General features: G+C 30.0%; 6 protein-coding genes across 6 annotated transcripts; 5 read left to right on the plus strand and 1 right to left on the minus strand.

The window, feature by feature from the left end:
• The first annotated feature begins 535 nt into the window (after positions 1-535).
• LOC114180925 (F-box/FBD/LRR-repeat protein At4g00160-like) lies at positions 536-1,832 on the plus strand. Its single transcript, XM_028067219.2, has 3 exons — positions 536-1,204; positions 1,300-1,449; positions 1,545-1,832. The coding sequence occupies exons 1-3, from the start codon at positions 536-538 to the stop codon at positions 1,830-1,832; spliced, it is 1,107 nt and encodes a 368-aa protein (XP_027923020.2).
• Positions 1,833-3,530: 1,698 nt separating this feature from the next.
• Positions 3,531-4,867, minus strand: LOC114180927 (putative F-box/FBD/LRR-repeat protein At5g62970). Its single transcript, XM_028067222.2, has 4 exons — positions 4,151-4,867; positions 3,924-4,053; positions 3,862-3,888; positions 3,531-3,799 (listed from the first exon to the last, which is right to left on the minus strand). The coding sequence occupies exons 1-4, from the start codon at positions 4,865-4,867 to the stop codon at positions 3,531-3,533; spliced, it is 1,143 nt and encodes a 380-aa protein (XP_027923023.2).
• Positions 4,868-10,191: 5,324 nt separating this feature from the next.
• On the plus strand, positions 10,192-11,496 carry LOC114180928 (F-box/FBD/LRR-repeat protein At3g26920-like). The gene is made up of 3 exons (XM_085672097.1): positions 10,192-10,872; positions 10,969-11,121; positions 11,209-11,496. The coding sequence occupies exons 1-3, from the start codon at positions 10,192-10,194 to the stop codon at positions 11,494-11,496; spliced, it is 1,122 nt and encodes a 373-aa protein (XP_085528223.1).
• A 3,623-nt stretch (positions 11,497-15,119) lies between these two features.
• On the plus strand, positions 15,120-16,746 carry LOC114180929 (FBD-associated F-box protein At5g56370-like). The gene is made up of 4 exons (XM_085672195.1): positions 15,120-15,463; positions 15,681-16,041; positions 16,141-16,287; positions 16,459-16,746. Exons 1-4 carry the CDS (start codon positions 15,120-15,122, stop codon positions 16,744-16,746), a joined length of 1,140 nt encoding a protein of 379 aa, XP_085528321.1.
• Positions 16,747-19,841: 3,095 nt separating this feature from the next.
• On the plus strand, positions 19,842-21,159 carry LOC114180930 (FBD-associated F-box protein At2g26860-like). The gene is made up of 3 exons (XM_085672098.1): positions 19,842-20,534; positions 20,636-20,785; positions 20,872-21,159. Exons 1-3 carry the CDS (start codon positions 19,842-19,844, stop codon positions 21,157-21,159), a joined length of 1,131 nt encoding a protein of 376 aa, XP_085528224.1.
• A 2,336-nt stretch (positions 21,160-23,495) lies between these two features.
• LOC114180931 (F-box/FBD/LRR-repeat protein At4g26340-like) lies at positions 23,496-24,972 on the plus strand. The gene is made up of 3 exons (XM_085672099.1): positions 23,496-24,212; positions 24,453-24,596; positions 24,691-24,972. The coding sequence occupies exons 1-3, from the start codon at positions 23,496-23,498 to the stop codon at positions 24,970-24,972; spliced, it is 1,143 nt and encodes a 380-aa protein (XP_085528225.1).
• The last annotated feature ends 228 nt before the right edge of the window (positions 24,973-25,200 follow it).

A 25,200-nucleotide genomic window follows, 5' to 3' on the forward strand; every position in this document is an offset into this window, starting at 1 on the left:
AATACAATACGATATTTAACATACAATATAACTAATTTTTAAAAAAGAAAAGATAATTACCAACTACGCACTTAATTTTATGCAACTAATATGAAAATTATAAATTAATTTTGCCAAAACATACCAAATACTTAACATACTATTAGAAGATTATATATAACAACATAACTCCAATAATAAGAGATAGTATTAAATGATTTAATATTTACATTACTTTTACTGTTTTTTTAAAAAAAAATTAATTGTTTTGTTTCCTCAACGACGTCTAAAATATAACTCAAATATTTTTTCAATTTGAGACCAGGTACTATACTAATAAATAATATCATTAGATGAGTTGTTTAAATGCAGAATATGGGAACAAGAGTTCGGGTTTCTCTGCTGGGAAATACAACCCTAGTTGTTTCTTTTCACTTCCCAAGGCTTAGGTTCTCATGGCATGCGCATCAAATCCAATGCAAAAAGTAAATTCTTATCAAAGGATTTGTTCTATAAGAAACTGAAGCAGCTGTGTACCAATCAGATATTCTCAACCATGGCTGATAGGATCAGCAGTTTGCCAGACTCAATCCTTTGTGACATTTTATCTTCTCTTCCAACCAAAGAGGTAGTTGCAACCAGTGTTCTCTCCAAGCGCTGGATCCTTCTATGGCGTTCAGTTCCCTCTTTCCATTTCGACTACAATCATGACAAATACAAAGAGGCATGCACTCATTTTCTTCAATTGGTGGACTCTTTTCTGCTTTCGCGTGATAGAGAGCAACCCCTCCATAGATTTTGCCTAACATTTGACTCTACCCTTGACCAAACCATATGTATCAAGACATGGATTACGGCTGCAGTGAGTGGAAGAGTTCAACACCTCGACCTTAATTGTGATCGGGACATTGTAATGCCATCTGTGTTTAGCTGCAAATCTCTTGTAGTTCTCAAGTTGAATTCGATAACAGTGGAAGATTTTTCCTCTGTTGATTTGCCCTTGCTTAAAATCTTGTACTTGAACTCTGTTAGTTTACCAAGATATCTGGATCTTTCACAGATTCTCTCTGGGTGTCCTAATCTTGAGGACTTGGAAGTCATGGGTTTGGCTTGTGAAACTAAAGGAAAGTTTAACCGTTTGACCAAGTTGGTTAGAGCCAGCATCAATGAAAACTTACTTCCATTGGAAATTGTCAAGGATGTTGAAGTTTTGCTCTTAAATTGGGTAATGCATGTGGGATTTGTTTCTTATTACTCTCTATCTCAAAGGAAAAAAAAGGGGGATTTTTATGTTTTGATATCATTTTGTATCTCTTGCAGGTATATCAACGGAACCTGGACCTGGATTTTGACTTTCAAAATTTAGTTCAACTTGAATTGGATTTGCAGGCGAACGAGGATTGGCTTTGGGTCTTGAAATTGCTCAAGCATTGTCCCAATCTTCAAAGTCTTGTCATTTGCATTTATAAGGTTTAATTATTTAAGCTTTTCAAGTATGAATTTCCTTGTTATCTTTTCTTCTAACATTAGTATTAATATAATTTTTATATGTTTGTTGTTATCAGTTCTTTTCTGCATTATTTTTAGGAGGCTCTGGAGAATATGCTTGGCCATATCCACAAAGTGTTCCGGCATGCATTTCATCACACCTTAAAACATGTTGTCTTAAAAGTTACAGTGGTTCTGTAGATGAGTTTCTATTTGCAAGATATATTTTGGAGAATGCAAAATATCTACGGACCATGAAAATCTGCACTGACGGTGATGCTAGCCATGAGAAGAAATTTGATATAATAAGAGATTTATCCTCATGCGATAAGAGCTCAGATTCTTGCACACTTTCATTTAAATAGTTAGTGAAATTTTCTTTTGTTTGTCTTTCCGTTAGAAACTGCAAGAATGTAGACATGTTTACCATTTTAATCTACATTTCTTCACCTAATGAAATTTTGTCACACATTATCCATTTTGTCCAGAAATTTTTGACTCACTTTGAAATTTTAAGATTGTGTTGTTTCAAGAATTCAACCTTTACATCTGCAATAAGCACTGATCTTTATTGAAAGTTGAAGAATTTAGTTAAGGTATAATGAAGAATTTCAGTCGATGAGATGAAGTATAATTTGTAATGCATCTGAGGAGATTGTTTATTTGCAGATGAAAAAAATTATCGTAAGCCTTTATAACGTGATGATATTATATCTGCTTATACTGTTCATTCTTTAGGATTCTAAGGTCTATGAACAGCGTAAAGAAATCCATTGCAGAAGAACCCTTTTTTTTATTGCTGTTGTAACCAAAAAAGCTTGAGAATAGAATTCCAATATGGTTCTATGTTTCTGTTATAGTAAACAGTGACATCTTGAAAAACGATGCACATATATGAAACAACTAATAATAGTTACACATAATGGGTAAAGAGCAATAAAACATCTAATAGATAGAGTGAAAAAATTGACTTCATTTAATTTTTTATCAAAAATAATATACATAAGAGGATAAAACATTGTGATTCTAATTAATATAGATTTTTTTATGTATAAGAAAATTCTAATTTAGTGGAAAGAACATTGCGAGAAGCTAATTTGGTTTCTGAATTGAAAAAAAATACCAACATCACACAGGTTGCGATGGTTGTGGTACGGACAGCGCCACTACTTGGCAGCGGAAAAATAAACATGCTCGTCACCTCCTACTGATTTAGGGCATCAGAAAGAGAGAAACTAAAAGTCAAATAAAAAATCGGAATTACTCTATTTCGAAGGTTTAGATCAATTTAGTCTTTCATCTCTCAAAATACGTTAAATTAGTCATTTTAATGTAATTTTGTTAAATTTATTTGATATTTCCTACTCATTTCAGGATTGTATGAGTTGTTTATACTGTTTGACACATTTTTGTTTTAATGTTAAGTCAAATATTATTATAAAACACGCTTAAAATGTCAAATAAATTGAATAAAACTATATTAAAATAACTAATTCCACCTCTTAATAACTCTTGGGACATTTGGAGAATTGCTTTAATTTTAGAAGATTCTAAGACTCGTTACTCCTTTTTTAGAAGTAGACCCGGTCAGTAAAGAGCTGAAGTCGCAATAATATATTAAATTTATTTATTTGTGTACTACCACGATCTCTATTTTTTTTTTCATTTGTTAAATTAAAATTATTTGTACCAGTTTGTTTTATAAACAGAAATGTGTATTAATATATAATTTTTTGTTGCAAAAAAATAGTTTACCGGTTAGAATAAGTAGTTAACCTCATTAATCCATATAATATAATGGATTTACTTAGTGCATAAATACTGTCGTGATGAATAATATTTTTTTATTTCGATAATAATTACCTCTAAATTGAAATTTTGAAACGTTATCACTGAATACTATTCGTACTGCAGATTACAAAGATTAAATCTCAGAGTGTTCATAAACAATTAATTCTTGACAAGAGGGATAATGTGTCACAAACTTTCATAGATAAACATGTCAACATCTACTATATATACTAATGAAAAAACAAACAAAAAGAAAACTTAACTATTCAACCCTAATTATCAAATGATAGTTTACAAGTATCTGAACTCCTCTTGCATGAAGATAAATCTCTTATCATATTTAGTTTCTCCCTATCATTGTAAGAGGAAATTTTGATTTTCATGGTCCTTAAATATTTTGCATTCTCCATGATGTATCCTGCAAATAGAAACTCATCTATCGAACCCCTGTAACATCCAAGACTACAGGTTTTGAGGTGTGATAAGATGCATGCAGGAACAGATTGTGGGTCTGGCAACACTGCTTCTTCATGGCCTTGCGCAGATGAACCAAAACTTATCTGTTAACAACAATCATAAAACTATATTAATAATAATGTTTGAAGAAAAGATAACAAGAAAATTCATATACTTCTAAGGCTTAAATCATCAAACCTTCCCAATACAACCAATTGCAAGAGTTTGAAGCTTGGGACAACGCCTCAGCGTTTCCAAGAACTCAACCCAATTGTTCTGAATATACAGGTAATCCAATTTAAGTTGAACTAAATTCTGAAACTCATAAATCCAATCTTGCTGACGGAACTGCAAGAGATGCATACAAAAACAATATCATCACAAATACGCCTTTTTCTCCTCAAGAATAGAAAGTATAATAACAAACAAATCTCACGTGCATTACCAAATCTGTGCACAAAACTTTAACATTCTTGACGATTTCGAATGGAACAAATTTTGCAGCCATGTTGCCCAAGGTGGACAATCTGCTGAACTTTAATTCAGCATTGATAAGTATACTTTTGACTTCCAAATCCTCAAGATTAGGGCACCCAGAGAGAAGCTGTGAAAGATCTATACCTTCTGAGAAGAGCACACGATTCAAATGCAAGATTTTAACCATGGGAAAATCAACAAAGGGGATATTTTCCACTGTCATATTGGCCAATTTCAGAAATACAAGAGTTTTGAAGGTAAACACCACAGAGGGCATGACGATGTATAGATCCAAACTGAGGTCGAGGTGTTGAACTCTTGCACTTCCACTCACTGCATCCTCAATCCGTGTCTTGATGATGCTTTCAGTATGACGAATTGTTCTGTAACTATAACGAATGGTAGGATCAAAACAGTTGAAAAAATAATTGAGGCGAAATCTGAGAAGGGGTTGATCTCTATCACGCGAACGCAGAAAAGAGGACACTGAGTGAAAGTGATCGTAGGCCTCTTTGCGGTTTTCATAACCGATAGAGAAATCGAAAGAGGGAACCGAACGCCAAAGAGGGTTCCAACGCTTTGAGAGAACACTGGTTGCAACAACTTGTTTGGTTGGAAGAAAAGATAAAATGTATAAAAGGATTTCATCTGGAATACTGCTGATTAAATCGGCCATGGTTTAGAATATGAAAAGTGTACACACTTTCTTCAGATTTGTATGGAAAATCAAAACCCTAACACCTGTTTCTGTTTCAGTTTCTTATTATAGGAACAACTCACCGCTTACTACCCCAAGATATTATCACATATATCTCAAATATTTTGATAATATTTCTAAAATATTGATAGGTTAATACCTTAATTACGATATAATAATATTGTTATACTTTTAATATATATGATAATTAATTATTTAGTATATATAAAATATTATAGTATAATAATTAATTATATAATATCTTTAAAACATAATATTTGATTATCATAGCTTAACCAAATATGGTTAATATATTGTTTAAATTCTGATTGATTTACTTTAACATTGGAGAATCTCTATATTGTATTTCCCAGATTCCGCATTAGATCAATTTAATATGTTAATATGTAAATATTTTTATTATGAAATATTAAATAGTTAGAAAAATAATATGCATTGCACAGGTACAAACTATATTTAGTTGTATAAAATTAATTGTTAATTATCTTTTTTTTTTTTGAAAAATTAGTTATATTGTATACATGCTGATAAATTAGTTTCACTCAATCATTGAAATAGTTAACTTATTTACATGAGTGTATAAAGATCGGTACTTCATAGTAAGTAGTCAACACTATTTGTTGGAATAATTTAAAATATTAAATAAAGTAAAAAGAAATTGATTTAACAAATAATAAAAAATTTTAACATCAAAAAATTAGTGTTTCTATTTTTTTTATCTTTAACTTTGATAATATAAAAACGTCAAATCAAATTTTTATATTATGAAGTAAAATCTAAATAAAGATGACACTGTTGTTAATGTCTTATTGTGTTCGGATAAATAAATAATTTTTAAGAATCGTTAAAAAAATATTTGAATAAATTATGTGATGTCATAGATATTTAATGAATTAAAATTTATTGGAATGATAAATTACAAATAAATCAAATAAAAGTGATCAAAATATTATTATATTTCTTTTGATATTAGGAAGCATGGCTGATATAATCAATAGTTTTCCAGAAGAAATCATTCTTTTTTGGATTCTCGTGATAGAGACCAACCCCTCCATAGATTTCTTCTCAGATGCTCTCTACCTTTAATGATCCTATAAGAATTAACATGGATCTGCAGTGAGTGAAGGGGTATAATTAAGAGGAATCTAATATAAAAAGTATTGAAATGTCATAAAAATTATAGAATAATGAAAAAAAGTCTAAAATAGGAGATAAAAATCAAGAATTGTCATGATGATGTAACAGGATCTATAAATACTGATGTATATCGACATTTGATGAATACAACACAAATAAATTACAAAATACACTTCTTTCAATTATTACTTTCGAATTACACTATCTTCTCATTTTTTCTATTCCATCAATTATTTTTTTCACAACTACAAAATAATTTTTTTTTATTACAATAGTTACTATTATGTATAAAAAAATATAATTGATTTCTATATTGGTTTCTAAAATTAGTCTCTAGTTAATCAGTGATTAATTTAGCGATCAATTATAATTTTTTATTCATAATAATAAATATTTTAATAACGAATAATTTTTTATTTTATATGAAGAAGTTGTAACGTCTCATTTAATTAATAAAAATAATTAAAGGAAGCGTCGCACAAAATAAAGTATTAACACAGTCCAGGAGTTTAAACCTTACTCCTTACAAAATTTGAGGCACACCACGATGCCAAAACATACCAAATACAAGAACTAAAGGCTAGCAGAAAAAGATAGAGTATAAAAGGGTAAAGCAATACATGGGCCATAACCCTAACAAAAAGCACGAACAAAACATGGTGTCTAACCTAAATAGACTATGCAGCGGAATCATCTCTTCCCGGTTGACCTCGAGTGCTTCTTGCATCTGCTCATATCAACAAGTTGATGATCATCACAAAAGTAGAAGAACAACATACAAGACAATCAAACAAGCAAACAGGGTAAGCTAGAGCCGTAAAGATTTCATCAATGCATTCAGATATACTTTCGCAGTCCAATATACGTACATCACCCAAGCATGTTATAACCTTACAAATCAATATACTACGACTCGACTCAACTCATTCGGATACATATAACCTGGTCAGATTCAACGGATGCTTGCACTTATGGTGAATACCTCTGCTCACCCCTGAGTTATGTGTTACAAGTGTTACAATGGATCAATTCCCTCACACACAAGGTTAGCCCTTAATGAGTTTTAGGCCTCCTGCTACTCTCACCAGATGAGTCAGTCCGCTCTAAGTGAGACTAACTGAATCCTTAAAGTGTCAGGATGCACTCCTTACCTTGAATCCTTACCAAGTTATATAGATGGGGCACCACCATGGACACCCACTAACAGGGGCCATGGAATTACGTCCTGACCACTGAAGCACGACCATGAAGTCTCACCTAGAGACTTCAAGGAATTACGTACTGACCAATACCAAACATATACAAACAGCCAAGTAACAAATACATATATCATGCATAGGAACCTCACACCAACATCTGTAACCAACCCTCATTTATCATATAATGAATCCATACCAACTCGTTATTCCCAACCATGAGTAAAGTGCTTCCTCTCATACCAATACCATGCCACTAGATTACCAACCATCAATGTCCATCGTTGCTCATGTCAAATTTGTGACCATATATATATATATATATATATATATATATATATATATATATATATATATATATATATATATATATATATATATATATATATATATATATATATACCCAACCCCTCATGTATAATTCATATAAAGATCATGCCAAACTCACAATCCACCACATATAACGCTCTCCTAAGCAGGCATAATCACCCCCATCGTGCCATTATACAATAACCCAATCAATCACATGCTAACCATCCAAGAACAAAGAGAAAACCAACTCAGAACGCATCATCGCCCAGCTCTTCGCTCAGACTGGAGGGTCTCGCTCAAGCGAGAAGGACTCTCGCTCAGGCGAGCTCCCTTCGCCCAGGCGAGAGCTCGACACACATAATAGTGACCTCTGTACATTCTCGTTTAGGCGAGACTCCTCTCGCCTGAGCGAGACGCACGCTCGCTCAAAACTGAGCTGGTCGCCTGAGCGACCCTCGCGTAAAAAGGTCTAAGCGAGTCGCCTAGGCGAGACAGGCTCGCTTGGGCGAGATTATCCGATCTCGCCACTGTTTTCCTGCGACAACCATTCATACCAATCCAAACCAACACACTAAAACATTTCAAGCATTCAGAACCTCATATCAACCCTAGAATCTTAGCACAACAGCAAAAACAGTAGGAAAAATGAAATACGTGAGTAGGTTCTAGCTTCCCTTACCTGGGAATAATCTAGCACAAGACCTTGATGTCGAATAGAGGAATACCACAGCTGTAGGAGGGGATTATGGAGCTGGAAAAAGAATAGCAGTGGGTTTGTTATGGGAACATTAACATTGGCCACAAAATAAGACCAGAGATTGGAAGCTATGCGTTAGGGAATACTTACGTGAGTAGAATGAGGTTGAGCTAGGCTTGAATCTGGTTAAACGTCGAAACCCTAATGGAGTGATGGCTGCGGCTGGAAGCACCAAGGGAGCAAATTCTGAAAGTGTAGAATGAATGAATTAGGGCAGACTTTTGGGTGGTTTTATCCTTTGGGCCAGCCCTTAGGCCCAATAGCTTAAAGGCAGCCCTTAAAACTTCAGGACTGAAAACTGGGCCTTACAAAAGTCATGTGAAAATAATAAGACTTATTCTAATCAAACTTGAAGTCTGTCAAAATGATAAAAGTTTCCTATAAAAGTAAGCAAAGTTATGACATATTAACGACTTCACTCATGTACTTTTAATTTAGAAGTCGTCTGAAGACGACACGACTTCAATAATTTTTTTTTTCATGTTCTTAATTGTTACTATTAATTTTTAAAAAAAAAATTAAAAAATTAGTTGAGTAATTAATAGGAGAATAAAGTAAATATGCACATGAAAAAAAGAAGAAGAAGATTTCCTTATTAAAAAGTACATGAAATCAAACATCTTAATAATTAGTGGATGACAATATTCAAATTAAAGTAGACAAAGTTGATGCAATGAAAAGTCACAAATGTCGGAAGATGTCAACCAAACACAATAACATGAAGATAATGATGATGACGATCCACCTCAGCTACCTCAAATTAGACTTAGATGACAAAGAAGAATGCCTCCTTGTGGCATAGGGTCTCATAGATAACTTTTACGTCATTTTGTGATGAACAAATCTTAATAAAAAAATTTCACTAATTATATTTCAAATTTTGTGACTATGCCTTATTATTTCATTTTTATTATTTAACTAAATAAAAACAAAATCATTTTTACCATTTACTAATATGGTGACACTAAAATCGTTTTGTCTTCTAATGACTTCTTCATGAAAATTTTAAAAGTGAAAAAAATAATTTAAAAAGAAACTTACAAAAGTCGAGTCGTCTTCAGTCGACTTCTTCATTAAAATTACAAGACTGAAGTTGTGTCAATATGACACGACTTTGTTTAAGCATTTAATGAAAGTCGTATGATAACGACACAACTTTACTTTTATAGAAAAGTCTTACTATTTTGACACGACTTAAAGTCTGATTAACAAAAGTCTTCCTATTTTGACACAACTTCTTCATAGTAAAGTCGTATCATTTTGGCATGACTTTTCCTTGGTGAAATTTTTTTAAAACTTGCACCACTTTTGGAATTAGATAAGTAAATTGCACTTGTAAAAAAAAAAATCAGTTCTCTCTTTCGATTTCGTTATTTTTCAAAATCCAAACAAGTATCTTATTATTTTTTAAATCAATTTCCTTTCATTTTTTTTAATATTTTAATTATCTAAACAAAATTGAGTTTTTACGATACTAATAATGATACTCATACATTACTATTAAAAATACTAACTTTTACACACTCAAATAAATTACCTATCTCATTCGTTAAATAAAATTAATTTATGAAAATCCAATACAATATTTAATATACAATAAAATAACTCATTTTTAAAAATAAAAGATAATTATCAACTACGCAATTAATGTTATACAACTAATATGAGTTAGTGGTACAAATTAGTGTTACTAAAAATTGCATGCACATCATTTCCCATGCAAAAATATGGGAAATATAACCTAACCTTTTCCTTTTACCCCACGTTTACGATCAATTCCAATGCAAAAATAAAGTATTCTCAAAAGATTTGATAAATGGGCGATGAGTTATTCCTATATAAAACTGAAGCAGTCGTGGATACTTTTGATATTCTCAACCATGGCTGATATCATTAGTAGTATTCCAGATGAAATCCTTCTATACATTTTATCTTTTCTTCCAACCAAACAAGTTGTTGCAACCACTATTCTCTGCAAACGCTGGAATCTTCTATGGCGTTCAGTTCCCTCTTTCGATTTTGTATACAGTGATGATTATCATTGGCACAAAGAAGAAGAGAGCTACAATCACTTTCTTCACTCAGTGTACTCATTTATGCATTTGCGTGATTTGGACCAACCCCTCCGTAGATTTTCCCTCAATTGTGATGCTCGCTTGTATGATCCTGCAAGTACCGATAAATGGGTTAGGGCTGCAATAAGTGGTAGAGTTGAACATCTCCACTTTAAGCTTCTGTGGAATGTCTTGCCATCTGTGGTGTTTAGCTGCAAAACTCTTGTAGTGCTCAAATTGGAATTTTTGAAAGTGGAAGATATTCACTTTTTTGAATTGCCCTTACTTAAAATCTTGCATTTGTATCATGTTTATTCCTCAGAAGGTATACATCTTTCACAGCTTTTTGCTGGGAGTCCTAATCTTGAGGACTTGGAAGCCGAAAATACATATATCTGTCATGAAAGTAAGTTCAACAGATTGCCCAAGTTGGTCAGAGCCAACATCCAAGCAGAGTTTGTTCCAATGGAAATTGTTAAGAATGTTGAAGTTTTGTTCATAGATTGGGTAATGCCTGTGGGTTTTTTTTCTTATTACTTTCCATTTCTGAGAAAAAAAAAGGGGATTTCTAATGTTTGGGTATTAATTTTGTGTGTCCTTCAGATATTTCAAGGAGACCTGGATTCTTGCTTTCACAATTTAGTTCAACTTGAATTGAAGACTTTGCAGCATACTGAGGAATGGCCTCTTGAGGTCTTGGAAATACTAAAGCATTGTCCAAAGCTTCAAACTCTCGCTCTTTACATTTATAACAAGGTTTAACGATTTAAAACTTTTCAGGTATGGATTTTCTCGTTACCTTCAAACGTTAGTGTTAATATATTTTCTGATTGTTGTTATCAGGACCATATTTATTCATCTGATGAAAGCCATGAGGGAGAAGTTTGGCCATACCCGCAACCTGTTCCTCAATGCATTTCGTTATACCTCAAAACCTGTCGGCTTGTAAATTACAAGGGTTGTATAGATGAGTTTCAGTTTGCAAGATCTATTATGCAGAATGCAGAGTATTTAAGGACTATGAAAATACGCGTGAACAGAGATTCTACTCCTGAGGAAAAACTTGATATGATAAGAGATTTATCCTCATGCGTGAAGAGTTCAGATACTTGCAAGCTTTCATTGGAATAGTTAAGGTTTCTTTTTTGTTTGTCTTTCTTTTAGTATTGTAAGAATGTTGGCACACATTATCCCTCTTGTCCTGAATTGTTCATGCAGCACTCTTCCATCAAGCAAAGTTTGAAGAATTGTCTTTCCGTGTAGTACACTATCTTATCATATTTCTCTGCTTTCTTCTGTCTCAGACTTTTGTTTCATGTCTGAAAATTGATAATCATGATTAATGTGACATTGTTTAAAAGGACCACTTATCACTACATCTCAAATAAATCCATTATTAATACAATTAATAAAGATTTTCATTCATGTTTTTTGTTTTCAAAAATAGAATGAATAAATATTTTCATTCATGTTTTTTTTTTAAATTATAATTTTCTAAAAAAAATTATCAACATGGCTGGTAGTATCCTCCCCATGACGAGAGCAAGAAAAGAAAAAAGAAGTCTTCCCGTTACCATCTTGGCAAAAAGTACACTTGCTGGAATTTGTTGCTATTCTAGCATCTAATTAGCCCTCATAATCTTCATATATTCATTGAGTGATACAAATATTTTTAATATTTTTAATAAGTTCTTTCTGGATTTTTTTGAGTTTCTATTATGTTCTCTTTATTTTAAAAGATATTTCACCTCAATAAAATAATTTAGTTAAGATAATCTCAATTAAGAGATTATTTTTGCAAGTTTTCTCTTATTTGCATTTTATCAGACACTCACAAACCGTAAAAATAAAAATCTGCACCTACAATCATGAGAAAAAACGTGGTATGATAAATTTGAATAGTTAAGGTTAGAGCTGTAACAACTTGCTTCTTTTTGTTTGTCTTTCCATTAGGTTTTTTTTATCAGCAATAATATTTTTTTTAATCAATAAAGAATAAATAAATTATAGAGGAGCACTTAAGGGGTGCTCTAACCCTTTTACAAAAAATACACAACTAGTTGAGAGAGATAGAAAAGTGTGACAACATGGTCATACAAAATAGGATAGTCACCAAAACAAACATAAGCTATTGCAACAAAAGATAAACTTTTTCTACTAGCCCATAAAACATTACCAGTTCAGAGGCATAGTTATAACCTTGGCAAATGATAGGCAATTGTTATCCAAGTAAAAATTAACCAACTAACCGGCAAAACCTTTCAAAAAGGTTGGTTTTAACAACATCATTGCTTGTAGTTGAGGTATCAAGGGGCAATAGGATTGCCCCAACCCTTATACAAAAAGAAAAGAAAAAAAAAAAGAACATGTTAGTAAATACGTCAATAGACAGAACAAAGGATAAAGGTTCACACTTAACAAAAAAATTAACAACCACAAACCCAACCAGAAAGAACTTCCCGACTGAATAACATGGACTTTTACATCAAAGCTTCCACAGTATCAACCTTCGGGACTAAAACCTTAAGAACATGATTATTGACATTTGTGTTCTAAATGTGAGTATATTCTTTTCCTTCAAAAGATGGCATAAAATACTTCTTTCCACTTTCAAAGACGAACCTGTAATAGCAAGCTTGAAAACACTGGAAAAAGGTGTTGTTTTGTATCAACCCTTGTCTGTTAAATGATGAAACTCAGAGCATCATTCACCATTTCTTGTTTTGCTTATTTAAAGGATGAGTAGACATTTAAAGAATGAGTAGGCATGTGATTGGACATAGACACCAGTAAGAATAAGGAGTAAGAGGAAGTAATAGTTGAATACTTATTTTCTATGATTCAAAATGTACCAAACCATAGCCAGCCACATACATCGTCACACCTTATTACATTTATTATTAAGTCCAATGAGTTCAAACGGACTAAAATGCATTCCTGCACTATTATGATAAACAGAGGATCTTCCTGTCTTAAGAACCACAGAGTTGCCATAACAGATGATTGTCTTTCCATTAGTATCGCAAGAAAGTTGACATCTTTATCAAATTAATCTACTCTTCTTCCCCTAATGAAAGTTCGTCACGTTATGTCCAAAATTGTTCATCAAACACCGAAGTTTCAATATTTCTGTGTTGATCTAGGAATTCAAATTCCACATTTGCAATCTGCAATATCAATAGTATTCAACGATAACATTTCAATATAGTGTTTCAATATAAATTGAGAGGTAATTATTATAAAAGAAAAACAAATTACTCATGACAGTATTACCCACTAAGTAATGATGTTTAATGTAATCATTTACATTACATGGATTAATGAGGATAACTGCGAAATATTATGCACATATGGAACCAACTGATAATAGGTATACACACTCTGTAAAGAGTATCTGACACCTAGAGTAGAGTAAAAATGGATATAGAAAAGTTAAATACTGGATTTGTTCGTAACAGTAAAAAATGGTTAGATATAGAAGTTTAGTTTTTTAATATTAATTTTAAAAAAATAAAAAATTAATATTTATTAATTATCCATACTGGATTTGATCAAATAGTCTCCGAATTTGAGGTAGACAAATATAACGTGCGATCAAATTCCGAATCTCACCACGGAAACTCTACCTTTTCAGGTCTGCCAAAAATAGGTTAATAAATTCTGTTACCATTAATTATTTCATCAAAATTATTTTTTACTGTAATTTACTCAATTATATAATTATAACTTATCTCTGAATTTGATATAAATTACATTCTACACGGAGTGCTAATTTGTTATATTATCTTTGAATTTGTATGTAAAATTGTTCTTATTATTAGATATTATTGTAATTTCGAAACTACATATTCATACCATGACCAAGAAAAAGAAACTGCAAGAATATATATAACTTTTCTTTTCCTTTCTTTTTATATAAAATTCATGTTAAACATTACATTAAATATTACAAGAACTTTAAAATCATACATTTCAAATACAAAACTACAAAAAATAAAAATAATTCTTTTTAAATTTTGAAAACAAAACAAACAAAAAAAAACTACACGAATCTTATAAAAATGTTTAGCTAAAAATATCAACAAAAAAAATAACTTTATATTAAGGACCGAAACAGAAAAAAAATATTAATCCATTTTTTTTTTGATAAATGGTTTTATTTATATTTATCTCATTTTCAATTGTTGTATATTTTGTATAATCTTACAATAAATATATATAGTATAATATTTAAAACAAGTAATATAATATAAAAGTATGAACGTATTAATAAAACTAATAGCAGATTTGTTCTCACATATCTTATTTGTTAAAGGATAAAAAAACAGAAAAAAACAGCTTTACTTTGTGTAGAAAAGTTTAAATAGTAAATCATATATCATAAATCATAAATTAATACAAAATAAAATAATAGTTATATCTAATAATAAGTTAAATATTTGATAATTTAAAGAGAGTTGAATATTATTTTTTAAAAATATTGTATAATCGATGTATATATTCTATTATATAATAACTTATTATTGTATCAAAATATCTTAAAAATATTATAAAATCTAACAATAAGTTATTATTTCATAATATATTATTTCATAATATATTATTTCAGATTACATTCTTTTGTACATTTTATCTTTTCTACACCAACCAAACAAGTTGTTGGAAACCAGGGTGAATCCTTACAATCTTGAGTTATTCCTATAAATAAGTAACTAAATGAGGAGGAGGTGTCTACACTTTTGATATTCTCAACCATGGCTGATATGATCAGTAACTTTTCCGATGATATACTTTTATACATTTTATCTTTTCTTCCAACCAAACAAGTTGTTGCAACCAGTGTTCTCTCTAAACGTTGGTACCTTCTATGGCGTTCAGTAACCTCTTTCGATTTCGATGATTTCCCAACAGATTATAATATTGATCATGACAAAGGCAAAGAGGCCTACACTAATTTCCTTCACTCAGTGGACTCTTTTTTGCTTAGGCGTGACAGAGATCAACCCCTCCATAGATTTCGCCTCAGTTGTGTCTCCCACTGTTATTATGATCCTACCTTTCCTCATACCGAAAGCATCCAGAGATGGATTCAGGTTCTGTTGGGTTATACATTCTTTTTCATATGTTTTGGTTATAGTCATTTGAGTTATGATCATGGTTATTGACAGATTGTAGTTTTATACCAGTTTTACACCAAAATCTTAAGGCAATGATATTATGGGTCTTTTATTTTTATATAGTATTTAACTTTGTCTATTTTATTTAACGTGAAACTTTAACTCACACTTAAACTATTCCCAACAGATTGCACTTAGTGAAAGCGCTAGAGTTCAACACCTTGATCTCGATATGAGTTGTTGCATGCAGTCTCTGGTGTTTAACTGCAAAACTCTTGTAGTTCTGAAATTGACCAACATAGGAGTGGAAGATATTTCCTTTGTTGATTTGCCGGTGCTCAAAATCTTGCATTTGGATTTTGTTATCTCCTTCAAACGTGTAGATCTTATGCAGCTTCTTTCTGTGAGTCCTAACCTTGAAGTATTGGAAGCCAAGTCCACGTTTCTCTTTCCTGAGGAAAAGTTCGACGGATGTCCCAAGCTGGTTAGAGCCAACGTCCATGGTGATATTGTTTCATTGGAAATCGTTAAGAATGTTGAAGTTTTGTTCATAAGTTTGGTAATGTCTGTCTGCATTTGCTTGTTTTTTTCACTTTGCATTTTCGAGGGATAAAGAGATATTTATGATGTTTTGATACTATTTTTTGATCTCTTGCAGAGACGTCAAAAAGACCTGCTCTTTGACTTTCATAATTTACTTCAACTTCAATTAGATTATATGTCGTTTCATATCAACTGGGATGATGTCTTGAAAATGCTCAACCATTGTCCCAAGCTTCAAACTCTTGCCATTGGTTGTGAAAAGGTTCGATGATTTAAGTCTTTCAAGTATGAATTTTAGTCGTTGTCCTTTTGCATTCATTAGTATTAATAGGCAGCGATCTACAATGGAATTTAGGTTTTCTGTTGAATTTTTTTGTGTTATTTTTTTTACTGTGTTTTCATTATAAACTAGTTTTATGATTGTTGTTATCAGGTCAGAATTGGTTCTCGACATCAAAAGTATGAAGGATCAATTTGGCCATATCCAAAATCTGTTCCTGCATGTATTTCAACACACCTTAAAACCTGTCATCTTAAAAATTTCAGAGGTTCGAAAGATGAGTTACGATTTGCAAGATTCATTGCGGAGAATGCAAAATATCTACGGAACATGAAAATCTGCTCTGATAATGATAATTTTGATAGGGAGACACTAAATATTGTAAGATATTTATCCTCATGCATGAAGAGTTCAGCTTGTACACTCTCATTTGAATATTAAGGTTGTAGCTGCTGCTTTCTTTTTGTTTCTCTTTCCTTTATTCTTTTTAGAATATGTTGATTTTTTTTTATCAAATTAATCCACTTTTCTTCACCTAATTAAAGTCTGTTATATATTATTTCTTTTGTCCATAATTGTTTATGAAATTTGGTTTTTATATCTAGTATCTAGTTTCGTAATTATATTTTATGCTTAAAAAAATAATTCAATTAGGATTTGTGATTGTAAGACTCAAAAGATAATAATTGGAAAAATTAATAAATGATGTTAACTTTTAAAAATTTATTATCAGAGATATAAAAGTTTATTATTATTTATTTATTTTATTTAAAACATAATCTGTTGGAGAATTATCAAGAAAAATATTCATATTTGCTATGAAAATTGTTATTATAAGAAATATTTAGTACTTAAAAATTACGAACCAAATAAGGTAAATATTGATATATAAAATTAATATTGTTATAGAAATTATTTTAAAAGATTCTTTTAAAGTCTGATATTTTATTTACGACAACTAAAAAAACAAAAAACAATGTATTTCATATTTTGTGGTTATTAGAAAGATTAAATAAATTCCAAATTCTTGAGTGTATAAAAGTTTCTTCAGTTCGTTCCGATATATATTATGTTAGTTTCAATTGGTTTTGAATTGGAAAGTCTTTTGTATGTTCGTTAGGATGAATTATTCCTATAAGATACTAAGTAGTAATGGGACTGTGATATCAAACTTTTGTATCACGTATACTCAGGTGTTATTATTTTTTTTAAAACGGTTAGAGTAATACAAAAATACTCTTTTCTAATTATATTTATTTTTTACTGATAAAAAAAAACTGCAATATTCTCAATCATGGCTGATATCATCGTAAGTCTTTCGGATGAAATCCTTTGTTATTTTCAATCCCTTATCTATGGTAGGATATTGTACTTATAAAATTTCTAAATTAAAGTTAAACAATTATATTAAACATATTCGATAACTGAAAAGATAGTTGAATATTTTTTTTAAAAATATTGTATAATCAATGTATATATTTTATTACATAATCACTTATTGTATCAAAATATCATAAAAATATTATAAGATCTATCAGTAAGTTATTATTTCATAGTATATTAACTATAAGATATTTTATAATATTTTGATGCCTACAAATATACCTTATACATATCATAATGTTATTCTTTTTTTCAAAAATGGTAGTTTTCTAAGAAACCGTTTGTTTGTATACTAAATTGAGACTAGGTTAATAATGTGATACTAACAAATGACATTATTACTATCACGTTACTTAAATCAAAATCTAAACACCAATTAAGATTTTAAAAACAAACAAAAAACAAGGACCAACCAAGAGTTTTATTACCATGACTAAGGAAAAAAACTACACGGAATATCAAACTTTTCTTTTCACTTCTTTTTATATAAAATTCATGTTAAACATTACAAAAAATATATTACATTAAATATTACAAAAAATTTAAAATCACATATTTCAAATAGAAAGCTATAAATAAAAAAAATAAAAATATATTTTTTAATTTTGAAAACATCAATAACCAAAAAAAAAAAACTACACGAATCTTATAAAAATGTTTAGCCAAAAAAGTCAAAACAAAAATAAGTTTATATAACTCAGACTGAAAAAAAATATTACAAATATAAGAGTCTCGACTCGATTGTATCAAGTGTGTGAGAATAAATATGTTCTTTAATCCATCTTTTATTTTTGGATGGTTTTAATTAAACTTATCTCATTTTCAATTGTTGTATATATATATTTTTTTATTAATCTTACATCATATCTTACAATATTGCAATTTCAATTTAAAATAAAATAAAATAATATTATAACAATACATATAAGTAATAAATTATGATGCATCTATACTTTAATTTGTGTCATGTAATTGTAATCAACACATATTCGTATCTGATATCTTAAGATAGTTTACCGATACTTATCAATGAAGTATCTAATATATAAACTTTTATGATAACAATAATTTATAAATTTTTATGTTAAAAACATTCAATACATTTAATTTTAATTTGGATTCACATAATAATAATAATATATTTATCATATTTTCCAAAAGTTGTGTACATTTTATAATATGCATATATCATATATCATATTTTATTATTTTTAAAATAAATATATTGACATATCATATATGTATTATATATGTATTATGATAGAAGTATTATATCTATGCATTATAAGATTACATGAGTTTGTTTCAATCGAGGGGTAATACAACCCTAGTTTTTTCCTTTTCTCTTGCCAATGTTTATGTTTCTCATGGCATGCACAATAATTCCGCGATTTTATAGGTTCGCTAGGGGTGATGCTAACGAAATCAGTTGCAAAAAAACATTTAATTTTCAAGACTAAATTAAGTCAAAATATAGTCATTAAACCACTTTAGATTGATGTGAAATGTTATCATAGACACAAAATAAAGCTAATTTAGAACCCTTTTTTTTTTCACTGGACTAAACCACGAGTTGTCTTTCTCATCCATGCATATGTCACTATACAAAAAGTTTCATCAAATAAAAAAAATGTGTACCATGAAAGTAATATTTTACAATCAAGTATAACAGAATATATTTTTTTTTATCAAGAATGAAACAAAACAGATGACAAATGAAAACAGGATAAAAAGTTTATGCTTAACTTTTTTTTTTTCTTTGAAACATGAGAGAATTAGAACGGAACAAAAACTGTAAATAACTCAAAAAGTAAAAAATAAACAATAAAAATACATTTTAATAATTTTATTATTTAATATATTTAGTTTATATTTTACTATTCATTAAAATTAAAAACATGTTTTATAAAAAAATAAAAAATCAATTAATTTAATTCTCAACCATATTTAGTTTAATGACATAAGTTGTTTAAATTTCAACCCAGATTGTGGGAAATACAAACCTAGGTTATTCCTTACCCTTTCCAACGTTTAGGTTTAGGTTTCCGATGCACATCAATTCCAATGCAAAAAATAAATTATTCTCAAACGATTTGATATGTTGTGTCCTATAAGAAACTGAAACAGTGCGTAGGCTTTTGATTTTCTCAACCATGGCCGATATGATCAGTAATTTTCCCGATGATATCCTTCTATACATTTTATCTTTTGTTCCAACCAAACAAGTTGTTGTAACCAGTATTCTCTGCAAACGCTGGAATCTTCTATGGCGTTCAGTTCCCTCTTTCGATTTCCACTATGAAGACCTCTTTGATTATGACCAAGAATTTGATGACGACACTCATTTTCTTAAGTCGGTGGACTCTTTTTTGCTTTGTCGTGATACTGATCAACCCATCCATAGATTTCGCGTCAATTGTTTCTTTAACTCTTATGATCCTACATATATCGTGCCTTGGGTCAAGGCTGCAATGAGTGGTAGAGTTCAACATATGGACTTTAGTCTGGTGTCGATGAATGTGTTGCTATCTGTGGTGTTTAGCTGCAAAACTCTTGTAGTTCTCAAATTGGCATTTTTGATAGTGGAAAGTATTCACCTTTTTGAGTTGCCCTCACTTAAAATTTTGCATTTGAATTATGTTAATTACTTACACTCAGAAGTTATAGCTATAGATCTTTCAAAGCTTTTTTCTCGGAGTCCTAATCTTGAGGACTTGGTAGTCAAATATACATATATCTGTCATGAGAGTAAGTTCAACAGATTGCCCAAGTTGATCAGAGCCAACATCGATGCGTTAGTTCCAACGGAAATTGTTAAGAATGTTCAAGTTTTGTTCATAGATTGGGTAATTGTTAAGAATGCCTGTGGGTTTTTTTTGTTATTACTTTTCATTTCTGAGAAAAAGGGATTTCTAATGTTTGGGTATTAATTTTGTGTGTCCTTCAGATATTTCAAGAAAACCGGAATTTTTGCTTTCACAATTTAGTTCAACTTGAATTGAACACTTTGGAGTATACTGTGGAATGGCCGCTTGAGGTCTTGGAAATACTCAAGCATTGTCCAAAGCTTCAAACTCTCGCTCTTTACATTTATAAGGTTTAATGATTTAAAACTTTTCAGGTATGGATTTTCTCGTTATCTTCAAACATTAGTGTTAATATATTTTCTGATTGTTTTATCAGGACTATATTTATTCATCTGATGAAAGCCATGAGGGAGAAGTTTGGCCATGCTCACAACCTGTTCCTCAATGCATTTCGTTATACCTCAAAACATGTCGGCTTGAAAATTACAAGGGTACTATAGATGAGTTTCAGTTTGCAAGATCTATTATGCAGAATGCAAAGTATTTAAGGACCATGAAAATATGCGCGGACATTGATGCTAATGATGAGGAAAAACTTGATATGATAAGAGATTTATCCTCATGCGAGAAGACCTCAAATTCTTTTACACTTTCATTTGAATAGTTAGAGAAAGTTTCTTTTTGTTTGTGTTTCCGTTAGAAACTGCAAGAAGGTGGACATGTTTACCGATTTAAACTTCATTTCTTCAGCTAATCAATGTTTGTCACTCCTTGTCCCTTTTGTATTAAGCAAAGTTTGAACAATTTTCTTTGGTATAATTACTCATTTGGTACTCCAGCTTTTTCGTTAAGTTTAATTTGGTACCCAAACTTTTGGTTTGTTTAATTTAGTATCCTAATTTTATAAAGAGATTCAATTTAGTCATCTTTGTTAAGTTGGAATTAACACCGTGTCCGTCCGTACAGGACACGTGTCAAGTCATAAAATTTTTAATTTTTTTTTCAAAAAAAATTATGTTTTTTTCAAAAAATTTAAAAACTGTCACATGTCAGTTTATCATTGTGCCACGTGGCAGCTTACAAATCATGACACGTGACAGTGTAATAGTTGTTTTCAATTTAGTACCCAATTTAAATTTTTGGTTCAATATAGTACTCCAATCTTTTAAAATGATCCAATTTTGTCCTCTTCCATTTGAGACCAAATTAGTAAATAAGCTTAATTACAATTTATATATACATGTTACAATAACTTTTTCTAAATAAAAATAAAAATTTCATGGTTTGACACGTGTCCTGTATGGCTTGAATCTCTTTAGAAGATTAGGGTACTAAATTGAACATATCAAAAGCTTAGGTACCAAATTGAACTTAACAAAAAAATTGGGATACCAAATCAGTAATTATACCATTTTCTTTTTATGTAGTACAATGTCTTATCATATTTCTTTGCTTTCTTCTGTCTCAGACTTTTGATTCAACAATCTTAGTTGAAATTTTCCACATCATTTAATTACAATAACTCCTATGCAACTGAAAAGAAAACATATAACCTTTTTTGAGAAATCATCTAAAAACAAATATAGATATTAAAAGCACTTAAATATCTATTGTAAACTTATTTGGACAAATATCTGGTAAAAGAATGCTGAAGTTTTGTCAATATATGGGTAATGCCTGTGAGAAGAAAGTATCATCTTTTCATTTAACAATTGTATTATTCATTAGAAGAAAGTAAATATTTTGTAATAACTTTTATAATTTTAAGTAAACGTGTTTTCTTCTACTACAATGATTCTTATCAACTATATTGTATAACTTTTCCACTTAAAATATTTAATGCAATATATATATATATATATATATATATATATATATATATATATATATTACTATGAATGTATAAAAATTCATTTCAATAAAAATAAATATCTCCATTTTAAATTATTGTTATTATTTTATATTTTTTTAAATATATTAAATTACAGCATTCTTTCTTAAAATGATAACATATTTTTATAATATAGAATTTATTTGTATTTATAATTTTTTTTAATATATTTTAAATCTTATTATTTTTATATTTGTTAAATCAATTTTTTTTATTTAATATTTTTAATCATTCAAAGAGGGTTGACTATATACTAAATAATGATGTTCATAATAAACTACTATGAAGTACTAGTTTCCATACACTCATGTAAATAATTACCTATATCAATTATTAAATAAAACTAATCTATCAGAATATAATACAATATGTAATATACAATGTAACTAATTTTTTAAAAATAAAAGATAATTACCAACTACGTACTTAATTTTATACAACTAATTTCGTAATCATAAATTTCGAAGTCACTTAAATTTTATTGTTAACTTACAATTATGCCTTACATTGCAAACAACAATTATACTATAAGATTACATATATAACAGAGCAGCCCCAATAAAAAATAATAAGAGATAATAACATATTAAATTGATCTAATATTTTTACTACTAGAAGTTCCTTCTTTTATTTTCTCAACTTCTTCTTAAATATAACTTAATTTTGAATTTAATAAATTAATATTAAAAAACAAAAAAATAAAAGTATTGAGACTACTTATTACTAATAATAATACCATAAAATAAGTTGTGTATACTAGTAGAAATACAACACAAAGATTCTTAAACAGATTAGGTTACTTTAATATATATATATATATATATATATATATATATATATATATATAAAATCGATTATTATATTATAAAAATATTATATAATTATTTATTATATTATAATATCTTTTATATACATATTTTAGATAATCAATTATTTTGAAAATATTCTAAAATTAATAAGTTGTTATTTCATAAGATATGAAATATAAATATCTTAAAAATATTTGTTAATATATAGGGAATTCTGTATATATTGGAATTGGGTGGTGAGTTATCCCTGTTCCTATAAGTAACCGAAGTAGGTTGTGTACACTTTTGATATTCTCAATCATGGCTGATATCATCAGCAATTTTCCGAACGACATCCTCTGTTACATTCTATCTTTTCTTCCATCTCAACAAGTTGTTGCAACCAGTGTTCTCTCCAAGCGCTGGAACCTTCTATGGCGTTCTGTTCACTCTTTCGATTTCGATTTCGGCTACCATGGCAGAAGTATTGACACCTACGAAGTTGACTACTATCGTTTTCTCTTCTCAATGTCCTCTTTTCTGGTTTGGCGTGACAGAAACCAACCCCTCCATAGATTTCGCCTCAGGTGTCGCTCTATATTTCATTCTACTTCAACTTGTGCTGATATTTTCAACAACTTCACCTCAAAGTCGATTAAGACTGCAGTGAGTGGATTTGGTAGAGTTCAACACATCGACCTCAATCTGGATTCGCAAATGGTCATGCCCTCGGTCGTGTTTACCTGCAAAACTCTTGTAGTTCTCAGATTGGCTCATATAACACTGAGCGAAATTTCCTTTGTCGATTTGCCCTCGCTTAAAATCTTGCATTTTGATTTTGTTACTGTATCGGAAGATCTCAATCTTTCACAGCTTCTTTCTGGGTGTCCTAATCTTGAGGACTTGGAGGTCAAGAATATGGTTTGTGAAAGTAAAGGAACGTTCGTCAGATTGCCCAAGTTGGTCAGAGCCAGCATCGATGAACATTTACTTCCATTGGAAACTGTTAAGAATGTTGAAGTTTTGTTCATCGATTGGGTAATGCCGCCGGTAAGGATTGTTGTTATTAGTAGGAAAATTATATTTTCAGTCTCATAATTTACTTTCTAATGTGATTTAGTGTGGGTCATTGATTCTTTTAAAGAAAAAGATATAATGAGTGATCCACGTTAAACTATATCAACCATCTCAGAGAGTAAAAGATAAGAATGATAGTATCATTGTCTTATTTTCTTAAGGAATTTCTGATGTTTGGATATTATTTTATATGTCTTGCAGATATGTCCACGAAACTTGGATATTGACTTTCTGAATTTAGTTGAACTTCAATTGATTGTGCGATTTAGGGAGGATTGGCCTGGGGTTTTGAGAGTGCTCAAGCATTGTCCTAAGCTTCAAACTCTTGTCATTTGCATTAACAAGGTTCAATGATTTAAGCTTTTCAAGTATGAATTTTGTTGTTATCTTTTCTTCAAACATTAATATTAATTTATTTTGTTGTGATTGCTGTTATCAGATCAATCCTGAATTATTTGTAGCAAGCTATAAAGAAGAAGATGTTCGGCCATACCAACAAAGTGTTTCTGCATGCATTTCATCACACCTTAAATCCTGCTGTCTTAAAGGATACAGTGGTTCTGTAGATGAGTTTCAATTTGCAAGATATGTTATGGAGAATGCAAAATATCTAAGAACCATGAAAATCTGCATTTTTGGGGGAAAGATTAATATGATAAGAGAATTATTCTCCTTCATAAAGAGATCAGATATTTGTACACTTTCTTTTGGATACGGTTAAGGATTGTTTTGGACATGAAACACTTTGAAGTTTCAAAATTCTGTGTTGTTTTTGTAATTCAAACTTCACATTTGTAATATGTGCAATGATCTTTATTAAAAGGGTAAGTATTTAAGAAAGGTGTATTGAAAATTTTCTGTGGATGAGATGCTGTAGTTTGTAATCAATGTTATACTTTTTACTTTGCCGATGAACAAATGTGTATCATAAGCCTTTCTAATGTTGTTC

The sequence above is a fragment of the Vigna unguiculata genome, chromosome 4 (assembly GCF_037176805.1).
Source record: "Vigna unguiculata cultivar grain cowpea cultivar isolate G323 ecotype 2 chromosome 4, ASM3717680v1, whole genome shotgun sequence".
Lineage (NCBI taxonomy): Eukaryota > Viridiplantae > Streptophyta > Magnoliopsida > Fabales > Fabaceae > Vigna > Vigna unguiculata.